Source organism: Mixophyes fleayi, chromosome 12 (assembly GCF_038048845.1).
Source record: "Mixophyes fleayi isolate aMixFle1 chromosome 12, aMixFle1.hap1, whole genome shotgun sequence".
NCBI classification, from domain to species: domain Eukaryota; kingdom Metazoa; phylum Chordata; class Amphibia; order Anura; family Limnodynastidae; genus Mixophyes; species Mixophyes fleayi.
The window spans coordinates 44,029,920-44,052,711 of NC_134413.1; the positions used below are offsets into that span (position 1 = coordinate 44,029,920).

General features: G+C 39.9%; 1 protein-coding gene across 1 annotated transcript; it reads left to right on the forward strand.

Moving 5' to 3' along the window:
* The first annotated feature begins 9,400 nt into the window (after nt 1-9,400).
* LOC142109113 (neuroglobin-like) lies at nt 9,401-19,048 on the forward strand. The gene is made up of 5 exons (XM_075193161.1): nt 9,401-9,962; nt 10,096-10,203; nt 14,749-14,869; nt 17,006-17,086; nt 18,304-19,048. The coding sequence occupies exons 1-5, from the start codon at nt 9,787-9,789 to the stop codon at nt 18,424-18,426; spliced, it is 609 nt and encodes a 202-aa protein (XP_075049262.1). The 5' UTR covers nt 9,401-9,786; the 3' UTR covers nt 18,427-19,048.
* The last annotated feature ends 3,744 nt before the right edge of the window (nt 19,049-22,792 follow it).

A 22,792-nucleotide genomic window follows, 5' to 3' on the forward strand; every position in this document is an offset into this window, starting at 1 on the left:
ATCTCCCCCTCTTGGGCCAAGTCTAACATGTTCTATGGCTTTAAACGTAAGTAGGCTAGGGTCTCCATTATGAAATGCAGAAAAATGTATTGAGATTGAATGTATAGCAGATTTATTCTTAATTGCCCATGCATGTTCTTAAGTGCATATTTTCAACATCCCTTTTGTTTTGCCAACATAATTTAAATGGCATGGACATTCTACTATATATATAACTGAAGTGTTTTGACAATTAATTATCCCTTGCATCTTGAACTCATTTACCCATTTGCAAACATTGCACTAAGAACATTTTACAAAGCCATTAGTAATACTAGACAAAAAAGGTTCCTTTCCCTCTTTATTGCTCTGTAACATGCATGGTGCCAACAAAGCCTCAAGATCTTTAGTTTTCCTAAATACAATATCTGGTTTATCAGTCCATACAGAGCTCAAGATGGGATCCATTTTTACAATACACCAATGTTTATTGAGAATATGTTTAATCCTTCTCCAATCAGCATTAAATTCAGTTATAAATCTTTTTTATTACTGTCCCACGCTTTATATACCAACAAACCTTTTATATATATATATATATATATATATATATATATATATATATATATATATATATATATATAAATATAGCTCCACAAATGATGGTACAAGCCCTGAATACTATGACTCATGCAAACTAATTTGGTGTTGACTAAAGTGTGTAGAGAGACAGAGACAGTTACTCTCACCTAACTGGCAAATCTGTAACAGCTTCAATTATTTATCATTACAATTCTAAATAAATACCGTATATACTCGAGTATAAGTCGACCCGAGTATAAGCCGAGGCACCTAATTTTACCTAAAAAAACTGGGAAAACTTATTGACTCGAGTATAAGCCTAGGGTGGGAAATGCAGCAGCTACTGGTAAACAGGAGACATATGTAAGTGATGGAGGGGAACTAATATCTTACAGTTTCTGGTGGATCCAGCAGGACATGGCAGATAGGTTGGGAAAATTGGAGTCTAATATCTCCCTGAATATGTTACCTAAACTAACATTTTAGTTCCTGTTTTTAGCAACCATTGCTACCAGCGCCTGAAATATGAACAAATTGATGCTGTAGTGATTAAAACCCTGGTTGTGGCGGGCTACTAAAAGTTGCTGCACCTTACCAGAATCATGGAGTTTTCCTCCCTCGGGGTCTTCTCCACTGCGCTGTTGGGATCGCTAGATTTTTAAGAGTGTCCACAATTAAGGGTCCAATGTGCAAATAGGCTGCAAGTCAAAACCCCAGTTCCATGTCTCCTCATTGCGCCAGTTAATGCCAATTACATTTGATGCTATTGTTGCTGAGACCTCCTCCGCAGTGGAACGCATGTGCGCATGTGCGTTCCACTGCGGAGGAGGTCTCAGTGTTCCACAGACAGGAAGTTCGGCATTTGGAACGCAAGTTTGCGTTCCAAATGCCGAACTTCCTGTCAGTGGAACGCACATACGTTCCACTGTGGAAGTTAAAAGCTGAGGGACGGGAGAACAGGAGTTCACTCATGTATAAGCCGAGGAGGGCTTTTTTCAGCACAAAAAATGTGCTGAAAAACTCGGCTTATACACGAGTATATACGGTACATTATCCCAGTGTAGTTTAGTCTATCTAATAAGTCATATTTTCTTATTTTAAGTTTCAAATCAGATTCCTCGCATCAGTTGACTCTCAATGCTCATCAGAGTTAATGCTTTTAGCATCTCATCCTGCATTGCTATCACAGTTTATTTTTACAAGTGCTAAATGAGAGAAACAGATACATTAGAAAAAATGTCCTAATGCTTGTGATGAAGGCGTGTGACAGCTTTTTCCTTTGGCAAACTTAAGTATATTTATACTCCTTTGTACAGATCTTCTGGATAATGTGCAGTTATATTGTTAGTCTCATCTATTATTTCTCTGTCCATCATTCTACAAGAGCTTAGTACAACACTGAAGCAATCATAGATAACGTAAGCAGCAATTCAATGCCATTTTAAGGCAATTATTTACGTCTCCGTATGATCCTCTCTTCCTTATAGTAGTATCCTCTGATGCACTCACTAAATATTAGAGATGCTCACTGACCCCCGTGAAGTGGTTTTGGTTTTGGATCTGGATTAGCTTCATGTTTTGGTTTTGGTTTTGGCAAAACCACCCTCGTGTGTTTTGATTTTTATTTTGGATCTGTATTTTTTTAGAAAAATTACTAAAATATGCTAAAATCACATAATTTTACTATTTTTTTTTTATCCTACATTATTATTAACCTCAATAACACTAATTTAAAGTTATTTGCAGTCAATTTTGACCACCTCACAGGTCACAATATTATTTTCATAGACTTTCAAACAAAGATTGCAGCAGTTCTTGCTAGTGATAAGAAGAAGGCCATTGTCATGCCTGGGCATAAGACCAAATATCCACCTCTTATGTATGCAATTATTTTTACACAAATCCTGACAACAGTTGTCTAGCCATTTGTAGCGTTTGTAAAGCCACACTCAGTAGAGGTAGGGACCTTAACCATCTAGGATCCTCATCCATGTCACGGCATTTGAATTATTATGTTATAAAAATAACAACAAGCAGTCCAGCATCAGCTACCTCTCTTCTCTCATCTAGATTCCAGCACCTGCAATCTACACCCCCCAACAGCTTCATCATCAATATCCTCACAAGTGATGGGAGTTAGTCCTGCATCCAGGTTGCTAACGCTAGATGACTCCTCCACTAACCATGATTCCTCTGAAGAATTATTGAGCATTAGTCCCGCTGCTGCTGCTGCTGGGGTGGATCTTCAACCCAGAAGCAGACCAAGAAGAAGACTACTAGTAGTTTACAACAGTTGACTGTTAAACAATCCTTTGTTAGAGGCAGAAAGTAAGAAAGCTGTCACCTAGTCGCAAAGCAGATCACAAACCCAATGGGGACTATGCTAGTATTAGATCTGCATCCAATATCCACTATTAATGCAGCTGGTGTTAGACAATTACTTGAGGTCTTGTGTCCCCGTTACGAAATTCACGCGAAAATCAAGAGCCGGCAACACAGCGAGTCATCATCTGAAGACATCTGCATTCCTCTATATCTGCCTTGAAAGAAGGATATAGAGAAGATACAAGACCCCCTGGTGTGTGAATTTCGTTTGATATGTGACCTACCTGTATTATCTGAGATTGATGTAAGCATACTACCATTAGGGGTTTTGATGGAACCTATGGTGATTGAGTCTACATCTGTTTTCCTCACTCAAGATATTTGGGGTGCTCTGTTTTCCTCTTCCCCACTTGGTGAGGTATCTTTTTGAATGCTAGAATTTATCCACATCATAACGTACTCAGGGCCGGTGCTAGGTTTCTGGGCACCCTAGGCAAAGCTTCAGCCTACCGCCCCCCCCCACCCCCCCATTATCCTCGACCCACATTCATAAACTCATCAAGAAGAGAACTGAAAGCTTCAAATATAATAAAGGTATTTTTCTAGCGTGAACTTATTGGGAGTACAACATCCTTCTATATTATTTCTACATTTCTGAGTATATTGAGTATAAGTTGACATGAGTATAGTGTCACGATTCAAGAGTATTTCTTACTGGTTTTGGCACTACTCACCAAAGAGGCGCGGAGTCTAACGTGTTCCAGGTATTCACCAGGAACCCCCGCAAGGAAGTATGGTCTTCGCTGCGAAAACACGCAGGTCGCGGTCCTCAGAGGGAGCAACCAGTGAAGCAAGGATGGAAGCGGTGTCAGGCAGGCCGGGTCGGAACCAAGATATCAATAGTTGCCACGGGGAGAGTCCAAAATTCGTAGTCAGGAGTTAGCCGGGTCAGGTATCAGAAGCGCAGGAGAATGGTCAATAACAAGCAGAAGTCAATACACAGGGAGCACAGAGAAGGAATGGTCAGGACAAGCCGGGTAATACAATGGAGAAACAGATAGCAGACAACAGGAATGCTGGAGCAAGGATGGGACCTAATACTCTGGCACCCATCATGTGTCAGAGTCAGCCTTTTATAGGGGGAGACAGGGGGCAGGGCTGCCTACGGCGGTGGTGACGCTGAACACCACCACCGAATACTGCCGGGACCCGGAAGTGACGACCGGTTGCCTAGCAACCGGCCGTCTGACATCGGAGGAGAGCTCCCGTCCCTGTGCGGAGGATGAGACACAGGGACGGTGCGTGACATATAGTACATGAGTATAGGTTTTTGTTTATGGTTGTTTATTTAAAGACTAAAGTCAGCATCTTACCTAAAAATTCAAAATTAATGTATACTGTCTGTCAGGGTGTCACAGAGCTGGTGTCTCAACTAGGGGTGTGCACCGGCCACTTTTCGTGTTTTGGGTTCTGATTAGCTTCAGGTTTGGGTTCTGATTGGTTTTGCCAAAACACCCCACTCAAGGTTTTGGTTCTGATTTAGGGTTTTGAGCTCTGATTTTTTTTTTTTAAAAAGCATAAAAAGTGCTAAAATCCATATTTTTTTTTTTTTCACTCCTACACTATTATTAACCTCAATAACATTCATTTCCACTCATTTCTAGTCTATTCTGAACACCTCACAATATTGTTTTTAGGCCAAAAGGTTTTGTTTTTTTGCTAATTTTAGTGAACTTTGGCTTTTTGGATTTTACATGCCCTCTACTAGGAGATTGGGCATCGGCCTTGGCAGACGACGTTGATGGCATTTCATCGTCTATGTCATGACTAGTGGCAGCAGCTTCAGCATTAGGGGGAAGTGGTTCTTGATCTTTCCCTACTTTATCCTCCAAATTTTTGTACTCCATTATATCCAGCACAAGAGAGCGTACCCCTAAACCACACACACCCGGCAAAGGCTTTAAAAATTATATGCGGCACAGGACAGTACCACTGGACTGGAGTTATACAGCAGTACAAATTCCTTTATACTGCAGGAACAGTGAACGTAGTTAAATATTGCAGTACTAATATTTCTGGACTGCAGGAACAGTGAACGTAGTTAAATATTGCAGTACTAATATTTCTGGACTGCAGGAACAGTGAATGTAGTTAGATATTGCAGTCAAATTTTTTTTAGACTTTTTTTATAATTTATTCATATATTTTTTTTATAATTTTTTTATAATTTTTTTTATAACAATGGACTTAGCAGGACAGAGCACAGGACACAGCACCACTAAAAATTCTCATCCATGGTAGAGACATCCTGAGAGATACATGGGATAACCCAAGCGAACATATCAAGGGAAAAAAAAAGGAAGATTATATTTGTGCCAATTATTTGTCAACATGTTCTACATCTAATGCCCATAAGAGAAAATACATTTACTCCAATATGCAAGTAAATGATAGCCTCCAGTCATGAAGGTATTAAGTGTTTTATATATGGTAGAAATATCAACCCCTTTTATCAGGATCAAACTCCAGCAACTCCTGTTGCACGCTTTGTTTTTAGTTTGTGTAGCCTCATTCAGTGATGATACTGTTTTTGCCCTTTCTACAACATCGATAGGCTGCCTTTCCTTATCTCCAAAACAGATTAAGTCTAAAAACCCAACCTCCCGATTCCTGATCAATGCCCGACTGAACATGGCGGCGGCAAGCGGGGAATTTATAGAATCCGAATATCGCGAGATCCGACGGTGGGATTTGGAGTCAGAGCCTCGTTTTCACTGTTTCTCCCCGCCGGAAATACCCGAACAGTGCTCGGATCGCCCTCGGATCCGCACTGTTCGGGTGGGCTCGGATTGCTCATCGTTAGTCTCAACTGCTGCTGTTCAAAGGCTATAACATAACATAGCCACCATCAGAGCTGACTGAAGTCTTTAGGGAGCCCAAAGCATACACAGACAGGTGGGGGGGGGTCCCTATTGTCTAGTAAGAGTTGCATACATTCAAAAGGGTGGGGGACACGGGCACAAATGGGCAGGGGGACACGGGCACACATGGGCAGGGGGACACGGGCACACATGGGCAGGGGGAGACATATGGGCAGGGGGGGAGAGGACAGGCACACATGACAGCGATCCAAGTGTGAGTGAGGCCCTGGACACCATTGCTCCCTCAGGACCTCCTCCGTGGGCGGAGAATAACTGTGTAGCAGTGAAGGGGAGGGCGCCTTACTCCGCAGCTGTTCAAAGAGTCACTGAATGACTCAGTTGCTGATCCAGGTCAATTCATGAGGTGCGCTGCGTTTATAACAGCAAATAGGTCATCTTAATCATGTCCGCGGCTGACGCTAGCATTAAGGGACATTGTTTATTATATTTGGCTTGAGTGGCGCCCCCCAGAGCACGGCGCCCTAGGCAGCTGCCTAAGGTTGCCTAATTAGAGCGCCGGCCCTGAACATACTTCACTATTATATGCATCTCTTCTCTCCCTGGCTTTCTCCTACCTGAGGATGATACAACGGTGAAGAGGAGGGGAGAAGAGGAACCATAAGGAGTGAAATTTCTTTGGACTATTAAAACTGTTTTTTTGGACTTTTTTATATGACATGTATCTAGCACCTATTTCCTTCATGTTTGTTTATTATTGATTGTTCAGGAGGGTGGTGTTCCTGGTGTTGTGATTTGGGCTGCTGTGGTGTTTTTGAAGCGCTCTGGGAAATATTCTTTACTAACATTTTGAACCAGTTTGACCTCATTGTTTGCAGTACGATCAGCTATGGATGATAATTTTGAACTTGCAGTTCGAAAATTGCAACTTGCGCTCACTGATCAGGGGCTGGCTGCGCTGCGCTGCGCGGGAGGGGGGCAACTCTCCTCCAGGCTGGTCCCATCGTGGACTACCTTGTGCTGGTCACTAGGCTACCTGCATTTTTATCCCTTTAAAATGATTCTAATAGGCTGCTGAGCCATGTCCAAGAACCAAACTTTACCCCCGGGATAAAAATTTCCAGTCAGGTTAGGTTTTGAGTTTGCGGATAGCAATCGAGATTCACGGTCAAAGTTTGCTGTTCGCATTAATTTTAGTGTTTTTAATTAGTGTTTTTTTATCTTGTAAAAAAACACAAAGCAACTATTTTGTGCAAATCAACTCGAACATGCTTGAGCAGGTTTTATTTTCGATTTTTTTTTTTAACCACATCTAAACCTCCGACAAATTTTAGAACTGATTTTCGAGCTTATTCGCAAACCCATTTCAAGAATCAAACTGTGACCAATTCTCAAAACAACATGGCTTGACTGCTTGATATTGTTCACAGTGGTCAAAGTGGGGGTCTATAAATAGTTTGCCATATCACCACTTCTCCTACTGCCTTCATTGTAAAACTATCAAATTCCATTCACTTATATTCCCATTACATTTTTTCATACCGTCACTTCTAATTTTCCATACCACTAAATGTCCACTTCGACCACTGATTGTAGACCATGCCATTGTAGAAAAAATAGCAGATCCTTAATATTTAACCCCACTATTTATAGTAGTAGTATTTTTTTAAATTTCTTTGATTTTTAAGTTTTTTAATTTCATTGGGGAGATTGAATTGTATTCTGATAGGACAAGACAAGGAATTATGTCATAATAATTTCAAGGAACTTTATACACTGAAAGTCTTTAAGAATTCCTAGTAATCCCCTTGCAACGCGGATTCCTAGGAGCACATGTACATAACTGTGGCTACAGCTGGTAGAGGTTCACTGGGTGAGTCTGGAGCACCAGCTGGTTGGACATAAAGAAACACGTCATTAAGCTCTCTTGTTTTAAAACTACAGAAATGGGTTTTGGCACCAAACACTGTAGAATGCAATTTAGCTGGACTGGAGTGCTGAAGTTTGGAGTCTGAGAAGTGATAACATCACTAATGTGTTAGTAAGTATTGCATATAAAAATGATCCTTTCTAGTACAGTAATGGAAGTAAATTGATTATTATTGGTCTGAAGGCATATCATTTAAAGCGGCCAATTAAGTTTATAGTCTCTCATTTCAGTTTTATACTCTAAATTTTCTGTTTATCTGCTCCATAAACAATTTTCATTAAAGTTGATCTGCAGAGTTAGAGATGCTATAAATACAGACTATAATTACATTTTGGGGGGAAATTGGCAAATTTAGAGTATTTATTCCTTTGTTAATACTAAATAGGTTTATGCAGTGTTTCACAATATTAAAACAGATCCCCACGACCGATGCATAACCTATGAAAGAGGTATTGATATAGTTTACCTGTTGTGGTGTTGGTGACGCCTTTGCAAGATGCTAATATTGTAAATCATTTTGAAATTCTTACAAATTATTTCAGGAGAACAAGACTTACACAGTTCAGCACATCTCTATATGAGCAATTGTGCTTTTGTGGGTCATCACATATATTTTGTCATGCTATATGTATACGATTATTGCTGTTTGGAAAGTGACACAAAGGTTTATATCTTGTAAAGGGGAAAAATCTCTCCAAAAAGCATGCTCTGCTATTACCATTTGGGTTAGCCCGTAATTAATTAATTAATTAATTAACCCTGATTGATGTTTCATATTATGCCTGAGAGAAGCGGACATTGAGGACATTGGGGTTTTCATCTGCATATCTGCACTATCGGGGGTGTTGCGCTGCCCTTGCACCAGTCTCAAGAACATGAGCCAAGTCTATTTTATTTATAGTAACTATTTTGTTTTATTTAATCCATCACATGACTCTAACACTATACTAGCTATAATAAACAGAAATGTTCTCTTTTATTAGTGTCACATGCAATGCTATGGTTGAAACGACTACAAATGTGCTAAGCTTAGTATTGCAGTTTGTCTTTGTATGTACAGAACCTAGCAATGCCCCTGTAAAGCACAATGTGCTTTACTTGTGCCATGTCAAATCATTAATGCCACATATATATGCCAACTCCATCCCACCCCATGTCGACTATCTTTTTTAAAACACGGAATCTTGTTTTATGGATTATGAGCAAAGGAAGGTGCCTTATTAATCCTCTTCTGCAGTAACACTCATGTTCAAATCAGAAATGGCACTTGAATCATATTTATACTCTGCTACTGTTCCATAATAAACTCTTATTTGATGCAGAAGGCAACTAAATGACAGGTGGTTATGTATGTGCTGCTAGGCATGAGATTTTAGATTGCGTGATTGTTTTCCTCCTTTGAAACTTGTTTTCCAACATTATCTTCATATAAATACAACCATACATTTATTTCAATCCACCATAGGTTAATGTTTTAATCGGTTCCATTATGATGGAGCCAAGCAGCCTACCCTTTGTGGCATCTGGAGAATTTTATTTGTTTACATGTTGACTGCACTTGAGGTGTGTAATAAACGAACAGTCAAGCACTATATACGCTCCCAGTGCCATGCAGATGCTTCTTCTTTTGTTTACACTGGAAGTGACAAACAACATTGAGCTCAGGGTGACATGGATGCTGTCAGAGAAGAGCTGATTTGTCATAAGGACAGTTTGGTAACTTGCACACGTCTCGCTACCTCTAATGAGTTATTAGCATGTCTCTTACTTCCCTGAAGCCATGACAGACACACAACATCTGAGGATCTCCAGCGGGCACAGACTGCCTCCTCCTTGTCACAGCTGGAGCCTCATGGTCTTCATAGGAGACAAGAAGCTGTTACTGAGAGCAGCAGAGATTGGGACTGTAAATGTGAAAATTGTGGCTGGTGCTTTAAGTGGCGACATCTCAAGCTTTTAGTCTCAGGCGAAGACAATCTGTGGGTGTAACTGATCTTTCCAGACTGAAAAGGCAGGACTTAGCATGTGCACTTCCTCAGCTTACAAGTTTATGTGCTGAAGCCCACAGAGAGACTGACAGGTGAAGAAGTGATGGGATGTGTCCTGTCAGGATGGGGATGGCCACGAAGAACTTCAGTGGACCATGTAGCACCTGAACCCTTGTTACCCACCCTCGACCTATCTCTACAGCAAAGGCAGCTGCTTCTAGAGTCCTGGAGACTCATTCAGCAAGATATTGCTAAAGTTGGAGTTATTCTGTTTATCAGGTAAGGCAGGAAGCACTTAACCTCCCCTTAACTAATGATTATTCTTATTTATAATCAGATACAAAAAATACACAGTAGTCTTGCAAACTTGCAGTAGTGAAAGGGTTAATAAATGCAAGTCATGTGATTTCAGGCTCTTTGAAACGCACCCTGAGTGTAAAGATGTGTTTTTTCTCTTCCGTGATGTGGATGATCTACATGGACTGGCAAACAGTAAAGACCTGCGGGCTCATGGACTGAGGTAAATCATGATGTCATGTATCTAGTTAGACATCTTTCTCTTGCTTCACACTTACTATCCAGTCCAGTGTCAGGCATGTTCAGTCAGGGTCATTTGTTCAGGAATAATATTTAGGCCCCCTTTCACCACCCAAATTCAGCACCCTATACCCATGCACGCCCTCTTCTCACATATAATTGCACACAAACCAATGCAGCAAGAAGGAGGGGTGATAGGAAATAGAAGTGGAGACAAGGTGGCACAGAGGACATGTGGTATAAAGCACCTTTAAATAAAATTATCTTCATAAATCCAAATTGTTACAGAATTTTACTAACACTGTGAATCTAAACAATTGGTTAAACTCTCTTTATGGTATTTTTGTTCTGAACTAAGCAAAGCAAATTGTATTCACTGATGAAAATCACCTTTTCGGCACAGTATGGCTAGATAAGGAATCTACTTGCAATACAATAGAGTCTAGATATAAATAAGTTGCATGTGTGAATATACTTTCACATATAAGTGTGCTACACCTTCCACCTCCTCTCTTCCACCTCACCGCACTCTTCACTCTTTCTTTCTGCTTTCACAACAAATCATCAAAACTGCCTAGCAAATACAAGACATATGTGCGCTTTTAATATGTTGAACAGGAGCTCCATCTAATCAAATAGTTAACATACAGAATTCCACACATTCTATACATCTGAGAAATCTAATTCTATTGCAATAGGTATTCACACCCCAGAGTATTGTGCCTAAAATGAGGAATTAAAACCAACACTGCACTACCACCTAGGAAAATATTTTACTAACCTGCCCCCTTACCCTAGCCAGAGTCCCACAGGCAGCTTTGGCAGTCTTTTTTCCCATGGCTCTATTACAGAACCAGCAAATCAAGTAAGCCAGTGATGGGCAACCCGAAACACTTAAGGGGCCACGTGGGTCAGCCTTATGACATTCAATAGGGCAGCATATTACCCTTAATCTCAGTAAGAAGTTAAAACATTACATTGAATCAAAGAAAGAGGCACTCTCTGTAATAACATTTCAGCAAGCATTTTATACAAGTGTTACATGCTATAGCAAAAAAAAAAAAGAACCATGAAGGAGCTGGGAGCCGCGGGTGAAGCGGAGGGCTGCATGGCCCTAGGGCCACCTGTTGCCCATCACTGAATTAAGCTAACCATCTTTAATTGACAGCTGACCCACAACCTCTTCACCGTGGCTTGTGATTGTCCTTCATCTTACACCCCTCCCACCCTGCCAGGGTTGTGGGAGAAATGTAGGCACTCTAGCTAGGGTAAGGAAGCAAGGTAAAGAATGAAGTAAAGTATTTCCCTACATGGTTGTGCATCTTTAATAGCTGGAAAGTCCAGGGGGTAAATGTACAAAGTTGAGAGTTTTCCGGCGAGTTTGAAAAGTGGAGATATTGCCTATAGCAACCAATCAGATTGTAGCTAGCATTTTGTAGAATTTACTAAATAAATGATAGCTAGAATCTGATTGGTTTTTCAAACCCGCCAGAAAACTCTCAGCTTGATACATTTACTCACAGATCATTGGGAAGGGGTCTAACTAGGAATAAAGTGACTGCATCTCCTCCTAACCCCCCTGCAGAGCAATGCTTTGTGAGTAGGCTAATAGCTTACCGGTGCTTTGCACAGCTGCATCTATTAGCCTAGACAACTGTGCATTTATATACTGTTTTGCTGCACATAACATTTAGGGGTAAATGTATCAAGCTGAGAGTTATCCGGCGAGTTTGAAAAGTGGAGATGTTGCCTATAGCAACCAATCAGATTCTAGCTATCATTTTGTAGAATGTACTAAATAAATGATAGCTAGAATCTGATTGGTATTTCAAACCCGCCAGAAAACTCTCAGCTTGATACATTTACCCCTTAGTGTACGTTCTAAGTTCCTGAAATACTAACACTGATTTGTTCTATAAATGCTGTCGATAGCATTCACAGACCTAAGCAGCACTTGTGTGATAGGAACTTAGCACTTATGCTGCCTGCTCTGTGTAGGAAAGTTTAGCATGAAATTTTAGTACCTTTGCTGGATCAATGACCGAACTTGCACTTCCTCACCCGTTTATAACTGGATTTGTATCTCCTCCACCATACTGTTTACCAAACTTGTTTACATAGCTGAGAGCATATGTTTGGCTAGCATTAAGCACAGGCATTGGAGAGGTGGAGAAATATATACAAATAAAGTTATATATGTAAAGATAATGTATAAAATCGAATGGGCCCCCAGTATAAAAAGGGCCCCTGTGCAAGCGAACAGGTGTCATATCCATCCCTGATTTAGTCTTTATAAAGCATCAGTGCCATATAGCATACATATTTATATATATATACACTCAATAGAAGGTGAGAAATACCTGCTCTCTAGTGAAAATGTCTTAAATGAGATATGGTAATTGAAACAAGAGGCACAAGTGCTTGTTTTACAACAATGAGTAAATAGGATTGAGTAACACTCTGAAATAATGACACTGTGCACCAGCTAGCAAATGTTACTGTAGCAGTGTTAGGGAGTACGCAGCTGGAGACATCATAAATGAAAAGATTCCTCACTTGAGCACTCTTCCAGAATTATAGCAAGACAAGTGAGCTATTGACTGGTTTTGCTACTCAGTAAACATCATTGACTTCCTCTATACATGTACCATACTTCTCAACGTTTCAAATGCCCAAAATGTGACACCTGAAATTAATTTCATTAAGAACTACGTTTACCAACTCTTCTATACAAAGGACAGTTCAGAAGGAAAGAATTTGGATCTATAAGACCCAAAAGACAATTGTGTTGGTATGCATACATTGTGCAGAATGAACAGTATATGTTACTAAACTAAATTTTGTGTTGACTTCAAAGTCCTCTGCAGGTGCGGGCTGACAACATGCAGCTGCTGCATCGCGTGTCATATGATGCGGCCACCTGTGCGGCCCAAACGGCTGTCACTCCGAGTGGCCCGGGGGACCGATGCCCCCCTGCCCCCTGGTCCAGCCCGCCCCATGTCCTCTGTTTAGGTTCTAGTGATGATTAAGCAGAGTATATAGAGTCCGCACTTCCTCACTAATGGGCATATTTAACAAATTGTGATAGTGCACTCTCGTGCACTTATCGTAAAATACATGCCCATCTTTGTGTCCCGCATATTTAAGAAGGGTGCATCGCAGCAGATATCGTGGATATCTGCTCATTTGCATTCCTTTACATTTTTGGGAGCAGTCACCATTCTACAGTATGGTGACTGCTCCAAACCGCAATCTAACAAGTTCCGAAAAAAAAGTTTTTTCCGGTAGCTTGTCTTGATGATGTATGCCAGCTTCAGCTGGAGTACATTATCATCATAATTGAAGGATTTCAGTGCTGTCAGCTCTGCTCCGAAGAGCGGAGATGTCTGTTCGCATGTGCAGTTCTTCGAACTGAGCAGTGCCACAAATACAGGGCAGTTTAAAAAAATATACAATAAACTTTTCTTTGTTTTCGGATGGAATGGATGGCTGGAGACTGCATAAAGACTCACACACACACACACACGAAAACTTTTGAGATCTGGGAGAGTTTTATTAACAGGCTCCCGCAATTAATCTAATAACACATTCACCACTGCTTTCAAAACACTAGGTGGTATGAGACAAGGCTTCTACTAGAGGATCCCCCGATCTTGATTAAAGAATAGTAATAGAATAGAGATTGTGATACAAGACAATAAACCAAAAATGTTTCCCTTAAATATTAGGCATATGTCCCTTGTAAAAAGTGTATTCACAAGTTAACAGGAGAGTGGGGTCTACAATTTCTTTTTGTGTATGAAAGACAAAAAAATACTTACAATGGAAATTGTGGACTGCCATTACATACTCTAGATTCATTAGGGAGAAAACATTGTAGCTTTAACTGTTGAAGACTGTGGCATCAAAATCAATAAACCTTCTATATTTCTGCTATACTTAGTAAAAAAAAATGTTTATTATATTTAATTTATTATGTTTCTGAAGTGAGACAATAAGTTGGTTGCGATATCTATTATGAGCCATGATTTAGTTTACAGATTTGCATACCCACACAAAACAGCATATTTACCTGCTCATATAATTGCTTGCTTAGCAATGCAGATCATATATGCCAATGGTACCACACAGGGTCACTCTAAGGGCTAGATTTACTAAGCTGCGGGTTTGAAAAAGTGGGGTTGTTGCCTATAGCAACCAATCAGATTCTAGCTTTCATTTATTTAGTACATTCTACAAAATGACAGCTAGAATCTGAATGGTTGCTATAGGCAACATCCCCACTTTTTCAAACCCGCAGCTTAGTAAATCTAGCCCTAAGAGTATTGATATTCCTACTCAGTGGCTCTGTCATGTTGATTAACCATTATGTTCCAGCAAGGATATTGTCTAGCCTTAGGCAGTTACGGTTTCCTTGAGAACTAGTCCCTAGATCATGAGACAATAAGGAAGGTTTGTGCAATACACAGGCTCTACAAATCATATTGCTGTAATAATCATTGTGGTTCACCAAGTCATTCATTATTAGGGTCTTATCATTTGTGGAGAAGAGTGTTGCTCGGATCGATAATTCTGCTCAGCTGGAAGATCTAGCATTGGAACTTGGAAGAAGTCACTACAGATATAAGGCTCCTCCTAAATATTATCAGGTGATTAATCTCTTTAATAACCTCAATTTCTGTAGGAAGACAGTGCTTATCACTCATTGTAGGCAGGATTCTGGGGGCTGTCTATCCTAAGCACTGCACTGTACATGTTGTGTGTCATTAACCTGTAACACAGTAATATAATTGGTAAGCTACATAAGAGAGAATAAAAGTAAATGACTTAATCAATATAGATACCTGCCAGATAAATTAAATTATGTATGGAAAGTTTACCAATTTCTATGTAGGAACTGCACTAAATTGTAAAACCTGTTACAAGTAACAGCATACTTTCAGTGTTTTATAAATAGAAAAAGTGGAATTGCAAACTGTGTAGATCTAATCCAGTCGCACTCTATCTTAGGGCACTGGCAAATCCTTATATAAGACACCAGCATGCTGCAGGGATGAGCAATAACGATGTTTAATGAAAACAATCATTTTCACCCAGGGTACACAAGGATTTCCCTTTCCTGTGATTTTGCCAACACATTGCAGGACTGGACCTTTGAAATGATGTCAACATATCATAGAAGTAATTGTAATTATTTTTGTACTAATGTATTGGTAGACTAGCATTTAGAAATTATGGAAATTTATAGCAGGTAAATAAGTAAACATGTTTGGATCATCATCATCACCATCTATTTATATAGCGCCACTAATTCCGCAGCGCTGTACAGAGAACTCACTCACATCAGTCCCTGCCCCATTGGGCTTACAGTCTAAATTCAAGTGGCTATTCTAATATATAGCTAGGCAGTAATGCACTATTTAATTACATAGTTATTACTGACAGTTTCACTTTACTGGTAAATTGAAAATGAAAAAACTGCAATAGAACATACAAGAATCAAAGTTTTCCTGATAATCTCTATTGCCTTTGGTACGTGCTCATAGGCATTTAGATGTTTTTTTTTTATCAATGTAGGAAAAACATACTGAAAGAAAAGAAAAGTTTATATAATTTTCCATTTATTCAATACTTCTTTTTCAAATACAGTCCATATGCTTTTTAAAGGAAAAGTCGTGTAGACTAATATTAACAGCAATTTTCAAAAGCATCAGGAAAACAGAGACTGATGAAAATGTTGTATAGAATCCATTACTTGCTAGAAGGGTCCAATCTGTGAACCAATAATATAAGAAATACAGTGCACACCTCAGTAAAGTTGTGCAGGGTGTGAATTGTCAAACCTCTGTTTTGTCATATGCACTAAAATTGTAAATGATGTCAAATGATGTGGGGACGATGTAGTGCAACAAAGTTTTTGATCTCATTACATTTTCAAACACCCCACCCCCCAATGGTAACAGTGACTTTTGGCACAATATCTAGAGATATGGCACAATGTAGTTGTCTATACATACAAAATAAAAACTGATACTGAGATCTACACTCATGTTGTACATATCATACTGCCAGATCCCCTTACACAGAACCTATGGCAAACATCCCATTTGCTGTCCCCATTGCACAAACGCCATTGCTAGACACACTACCCAGTTCATATTACCAGCCATACCCTATTCCCAATATAAAATGGATGTTTTCTCCCTTTAAATTCTTCCCTCCTCTACAGCTGTTTGAGAATGGACAGGATGTTGTATAATAAAGAACAATTGGGGGGTTCCTCCTTCTCTCTCACAGAACCCGCATACCTCTATTTATCCCATAGCTTTATACACCTCACTGATCCACCAGAGCGGACTATGAATACTATGCAGAACCATAAAGCAGCAACATAGTGCATTCCAGTGCTAAAGCAGTAGCCTCAATTGGGACTGCAAGGAAGCTGAGGCCATATTTCAAGAAGTAGACCAATTAAAATTAGGCCCCTCTTGTACCCGAAATCCTGCTTTCATTCGCTAGTTACACACTAGCGAAGCATCTCCTTGTGATGTTACTCTTCATTATACCAACTCTTGAAAAGGTCCCACAGCACATTTTCAGTTCCCAAAAGCAGAATGTGGGTGTGATATATACGTGCACTTGGCTGAGAAACAGGTGGATTTGCGAATTAAATTCACTGCAAATTTTGCAGTTAGTAAATGACTCTTGGTATATAATTAACTTAGATTTCCAATGACAAGTATGTATATGCATTTCAAACATTAACATTTTGATCTGCTTTGCAGTATGTGGGGACTGAATTTATTTCAGCTGTTTCTCCAATTTTGAAAGACAAATGGGCACCAGAACTGGAGAATGGGTGGAAGGTATGTACATATTTTCAGCACAATTCATATTTCTCTGTTTCAAAATGAAGAATAAACTATTTGAAAAAAATGGATACAATATAACCAATGTAGCATTTTCCACAAAGATGTGGTGCTTGCTAAATCTCTCAAATCATGGAGTTGGAACAAATCGGTCTGGCATCCACAATCAGGTTGGGTCGGTCTTAGCATAAACCTGGCTAAATCATCAAAAACAAAAGTAAGATAATCTATGATATTTACTTAGAGAACATGTTAAGTGCAGAAATGCACAATATAGACTTGGCCGTACAGCTGGACACAAGCTGCAATGTTGGACAACAGCCTTAATTTTGCTGGATGTATCATCCAAAATAACCCTGATGCCCAATACTCACCCTAGCAAATATGGTCATGTTGAGAAATGGAGTCAGAAGATGGCCTGTTACAACCACATCTGAGTGAGGTCACTTGCCCCAAGCACCAAATTGCTGGATCTTGTCCCATCTTGTCACTCACATGTGTGGTTAAATTAGGTAAAGCAGACAAACAGCAATATTACAGCAGGTGTTTCCTTCTTAAGACTGAACAATTACTATTTTAGCAACTCATTTTTAACATCATGACAATAATGTTACCACTATGTAAAGCGTTTCTATTAAGTTTGTCTGTTATCCTACCCACATTTCCATGTACTGCTCCATTACTACAAAACACATACAGGTGACAGGAAATAGAGCTCTTCAAGCTTGAAATGCTTTTTGGCCAAAGAACTAAAAATTAGGGATCTATTTATGAACCACTGTAAAATTGTCATGTACATTATCTCCACTTTTTGCAGAAATAAGGGATGAAGTACTGGGCCATTTATTAAAAAAAAGTCATGTGATGCTCACCCCATAGGATAGAATGGTTATGCTATCAATAGCCATCGGGGTCAAGTTTGATCATCTGGCCCAAACCGCAGCCAACATTGAGAATTATGGAGACTCCGATATTCTGTGATATTTAGCCTAATGCAGGAGGCATCTGTGATATATCCTGTGTTCGTTAGGCTTTTGTTAAATATGCTACACCATGCGGATTCGTTTCCACATGGTTTAAGACTTGATAAATAGGCCCCTTAAACTTAAAACATTATTATTCTTGCTCAATCCAGCAGTAAAAAAACCAACACAATTTCATCCAAATTGTTTATAATTATGCTAATCACATTGTTGTTTTTTTTGTGTCATCAGAATCTATTTGCCTATATTTGTGCAGTGATGGAAAGAGGATACAAGGAAGAAGAAAACAGAATGGCTAGTAGCAAGTCGAGTACACCTAAACTTCCACATGAGGGACAGGCCCTGGCTGTGTAGAAAACAAGCCAGAAATAATCTGATAGTGATGATACTGCACAAGGAGTTATACTGTCAATGAGTGTAGGTGTCAGCTGCTCTGGGTGGATATTGCTTTTTACAGTCTTACTGTCAATACTCCAAGTTACAGAAATATTTGGGTAAGCAGTTTGGCTATCTGCTTTAGTCATGTGATTAAAAACTCAGTAGGTTATGTGATTAGTGAACAACAGAGTGGAGTTTGTCTAGTCATAGCGCATTGGTTAATACAATACAGTTCACTCCTCATTGGAAAACAATTCCAAGGACCTGGAACCTGGACACAATTCATTTTACAATTTTTTTATTTTTTTTTAATGAAGCCCTGAAAACACCACACAAGCCTAAGATGCCAACTGTGTTGCGGTACATTGTATTTTTTTTAATGAGAGCATGTCCTATTCTTTTCTTGCTGTTCCTAATTTTTAATTTGAAACTGTGTGGTGTGTGTGTGTGTGTGTGTGTGGGGGGGGGGATTGGGCAGCAAGAATAAAAGCAAAAAAATATATGTTTCTATTCCTAGGCCTAAGTAAGATGATTGTGACTAGATAACATATGTGTGTTAGATGACCATTTGAGACAAATGTGCTTTCATTTAGACATTATAGCTAAGAAAAAAAGTTTAACTCCTACATAGAAGTTTTGTTTTTAATGTACTTTCAGAAACGGATAAGTGAAGCTTTATAAGATACAAGTGGGACACCTCTAAGTCCAGACCAATTACTAACCATACACAGATAAATTGTACATAACGTATCTGTTGCACCACTACTAGGATTTTTATTTTGTTTTTATTGAATGGTGAAATAATACGGTAGAGGTACCTTGTTTTAAAGAAAATGTCCATATTTGGACAATTCTTTAAATTTTGCTTTGCCCATGTAGTAAATGAAGGAGGGTGAGTGACCCACACCTGTAAATCAGTTTCTCCTATTTGCTGTAGTGGTGGCAGGACTTAATAACCAGGGGCCTGATTCATTAAGGATCTTAAATGAAGAGGATCCTTATTTCAGTCTCCTGGACAAAACCATGTTACAATGGAAGGGGTGCAAATGTGTGTTCTGTTTTGCACAAGGGTTAAACACTAACTGTTTTTTCATGTAACACACAAAAACTTGATAGCTTATTTGTACACTGAAATTTAAAGTTGATATGTGTGTGTTACATGAAAAAACAGTTAGTGTTTAACTTCTTCAGTTAAGGTGAGGGAGGAGATTATCCAGGAAACAGTTCCTTTTCAATGCCATATCATAAAGGGATTAGTCAGATTATCTGTGTTTCTTACTATTTAGTACAGGGTTTCCCAAATCCAGTCCTCAGAGAACCCTAACAGGGCATGTTCCCATATCTCCTTGCTGGATCACAGGTGTATTCATTACTGACCGACACATTTAAAAAAAAAATAAAAAAAATACACAGGTGGTACGAATGATATCACTTGTGACCTTGAAAACATGAACTGTTAGGGCTCCCTGAGGACTGGATTTGGGAAACTCCGGTTTAGGAATTTAAAGCATGTGTCTGGTTGTTCTAAAAAGTCTTTCTTGGGCACCGGTTTTATATTGTTCATGACTGCTTTCCTATGTCCTATAATTAGATTGTAAATTCCATTGGTCAATGACACCTATGCTTGAAAAAAAGGTGTATAATTTATTAAAACATAATAAATAAACCCTGTATTTACTAGAGATGAGCGGGCTCGGATATCTGAAATCCGAGCCCACCCGAACGTTGCCGATCCGAGCCGAATCCGAGACAGATCCGGGTATTCCTGCCAATTGCAAAACTGAAACCGAGGCTCCGAGTCATAATCCCCCTGTCGGATCTCTCGATACCCGGATCCTATAAATTCCCCGCTAGCCGCCGCCATCTTCACTCGGGCATTGATCAGGGTAGAGGGAGGGTGTGTTAGGTGGTCCTCTGTCCTGCTATATCTCGTGCTGTGCTTAGCTGTGCTGGGGAAATAACAATGCCCTTAGAAGGACACAGCACAGCACAGCACGAAAATTTTTAAAAAAAAGTTATAAAAAAAAAAAAAAAAAGAAATAAAAAAAAAATATCCAAAAACAATCCTGCAGTATAAGTCCATTGGTACTGCAATATTACAAAGTTCACTGATTCTGCAGAATAGACTGGGAATTAGTGGAAATGATTGTTATTAAATGTTATTGAGGTTAATAATAGCGTAGGAGTGAAAATAAACCAAAAAACTTGATTTTAACACTTTTTATGTTTTTTTCAAAATAAATCCGAATCCAAAACCTTTCGTAAGGTGTTTTGCGAAACAAATCCGAACCCAAAACCTCAAGCAAATCCGAATCCAAAACACAAAACACGAGACACCAAAAGTGGCCGATGCACATCCCTAGTATTTACTAAATTGAGCCATAATTAAGTTTCTAACTTCACATTGCCCCATTAACCAACTCATTACTCCAGCAGATCTTCTGGGCTGATGAACACATGGATAACTGTTATCATTATTTCTAATGAAGGTTCTCATATGAGAAAAAAAAAAAGGCCACGCATGTTACCCATCGTTATAGGAAGAAATTCTCACTTTTACCATTAAAATTATTTGAATCCAGAGCCTGAATTACGGAAAAATAAACATTGTGTTAAAGATTTTTACTAGAAAACCTAGACATATGGGAATTATAAATGACATAGTACCTGATTACTTAAGCATCCTTACATTCTCTAGGTAAAATGTAAACAAAATGTTTAATCTAACACAGCTGGAGTTAAGAAATGGCCAAGAATCGGACTAGAAGTTGTGGGACGGTAGTATATACGAATGTACTTTTACCATGGATAGTCACTATCTTCTGATATGTGTTAAATAAAGCAATGTGTTATGCTGTACACAATGGATTGAGGATCTTCAGACAGATAATGCCATTAACCTTGATCCAGAGAGGAGACTCCAAACCGAAACAATCACATTCTTTGGTCCACCCAATAAACAAATCATCCCTAACTCTGTATCCTGTTTTAAGTATGAAGTCGATAAAATTTATATTGGTACTTTATCTCTGCGCACACCGCACACTAAAGTTATATAAATTGAATACAATAAATACTATTATGAGATTTTATAAATAATGCTGTAATTATTTACATTGAGAAGTTTGGTGCACGACAGGGGTTAAAATAGAACACAAGAAGCCAGCACTCTAGGTAAGATGCAAAATGAGACGTGAATGTTTCAGTCCATCAGATAAGGCAGTTAACATGCATGTTGTTTCAGTACCAATATGGATCATGTAGGACTTGGGGGAAAAACAATACTGGGATCGTGCTGGATTCTTGTGTTGATTGGACTACTTCTATCTTCATACAAACACTATACTACTACAGAGCCATAACTAGGCAGGTGCGGGCGGTGCCGTCGCCCAGGGCGCACACCCAAAGGGGGCGCAGTAGCCGCCCGCTACTTGCCTCTGTGCCTGGCTCAATGACAGCAGGCTGCTGGGGAACCCATGGTCTCTATAAAGGCTGGACTTTGGACACTCCACGAATCGGCACTAAGCATGTCAGCCTCTCTCTCTGCTATCCTCTACCTGGGACAGTCTCTCTCCCCTGTGTGTGACAGCTTCGGCATACCTGTCATTCACGGCGTTCGGAGCGGCGGAGCTTTCCGGAAGTGGGCGGAGCTACGATCAAACATCCATTTTCTGTATTTTCAACAAATCACCGAGTGTGACAGCTTCTGTATCCTCCCATTTCCTTCTCTGCTTGTGGGAGCCTCTTTCCCCTTTCTCTCTGTGTGTCAGTCAGCCTCTGTCCCTCCCCTCTCCTTTGTGCGTGAAAGTTTCTGTCCTCCCTCCCCTCTTCCAAGTGAAAGCCATTGTCTCCCCTGCTCTCCCCCCCCCCTGCATGTCCCAGTATGGCTGGCATTGGTGCAGTGTGGGGACAGGGCTGTTATTGGTGTAGTGTTGGCAGAGGGGGTGACAATAGTGTAGTATGGGTAGGGGGGTGACATTTCTGTAGTGAGGGTAGGGGAGTGGCAATGGTGTAGTGTGGGTAGGGGGTGATTTTGGTGGAGTGTGGGTAGGGAGGTGATATTGGTGTAGTGTGGATAGGGGGGTGACATTAATGCAGTGTGGGTAGGGGGCTTACAGTGTACTGAGGGTAGTGGGGTGACATTAGTGTAGTGAGGGTAGTGGGGTGACATTAGTGTAGTGTGGGTGGGGGGTAACATTGGTGAAGTGTGGGGCCAGTGCTGGCATTGGTGTAGTATGAGGATAGGGCTGGCATTGGTGTAGAGGGGTGGCAGGGGACAAGGCTGGCATTGGGGCATGGTGGAGATATGGGTTGTACTGGTGCAAGGCGAGGTTGGTATAGC

Coding starts and splice junctions, on each gene's coding strand:
- LOC142109113 (XM_075193161.1), top strand. CDS start 9,787: ATGGGATGTGTCCTGTCAGGATGGGGATGGCCACGAAGAACTTCAGTG. Junction 14,870..17,005: donor CTCCTCCTAAATATTATCAG/GTGATTAATCTC, acceptor TCTGCTTTGCAG/TATGTGGGGACTGAATTTAT. Junction 17,087..18,303: donor AACTGGAGAATGGGTGGAAG/GTATGTACATAT, acceptor TTGTGTCATCAG/AATCTATTTGCCTATATTTG.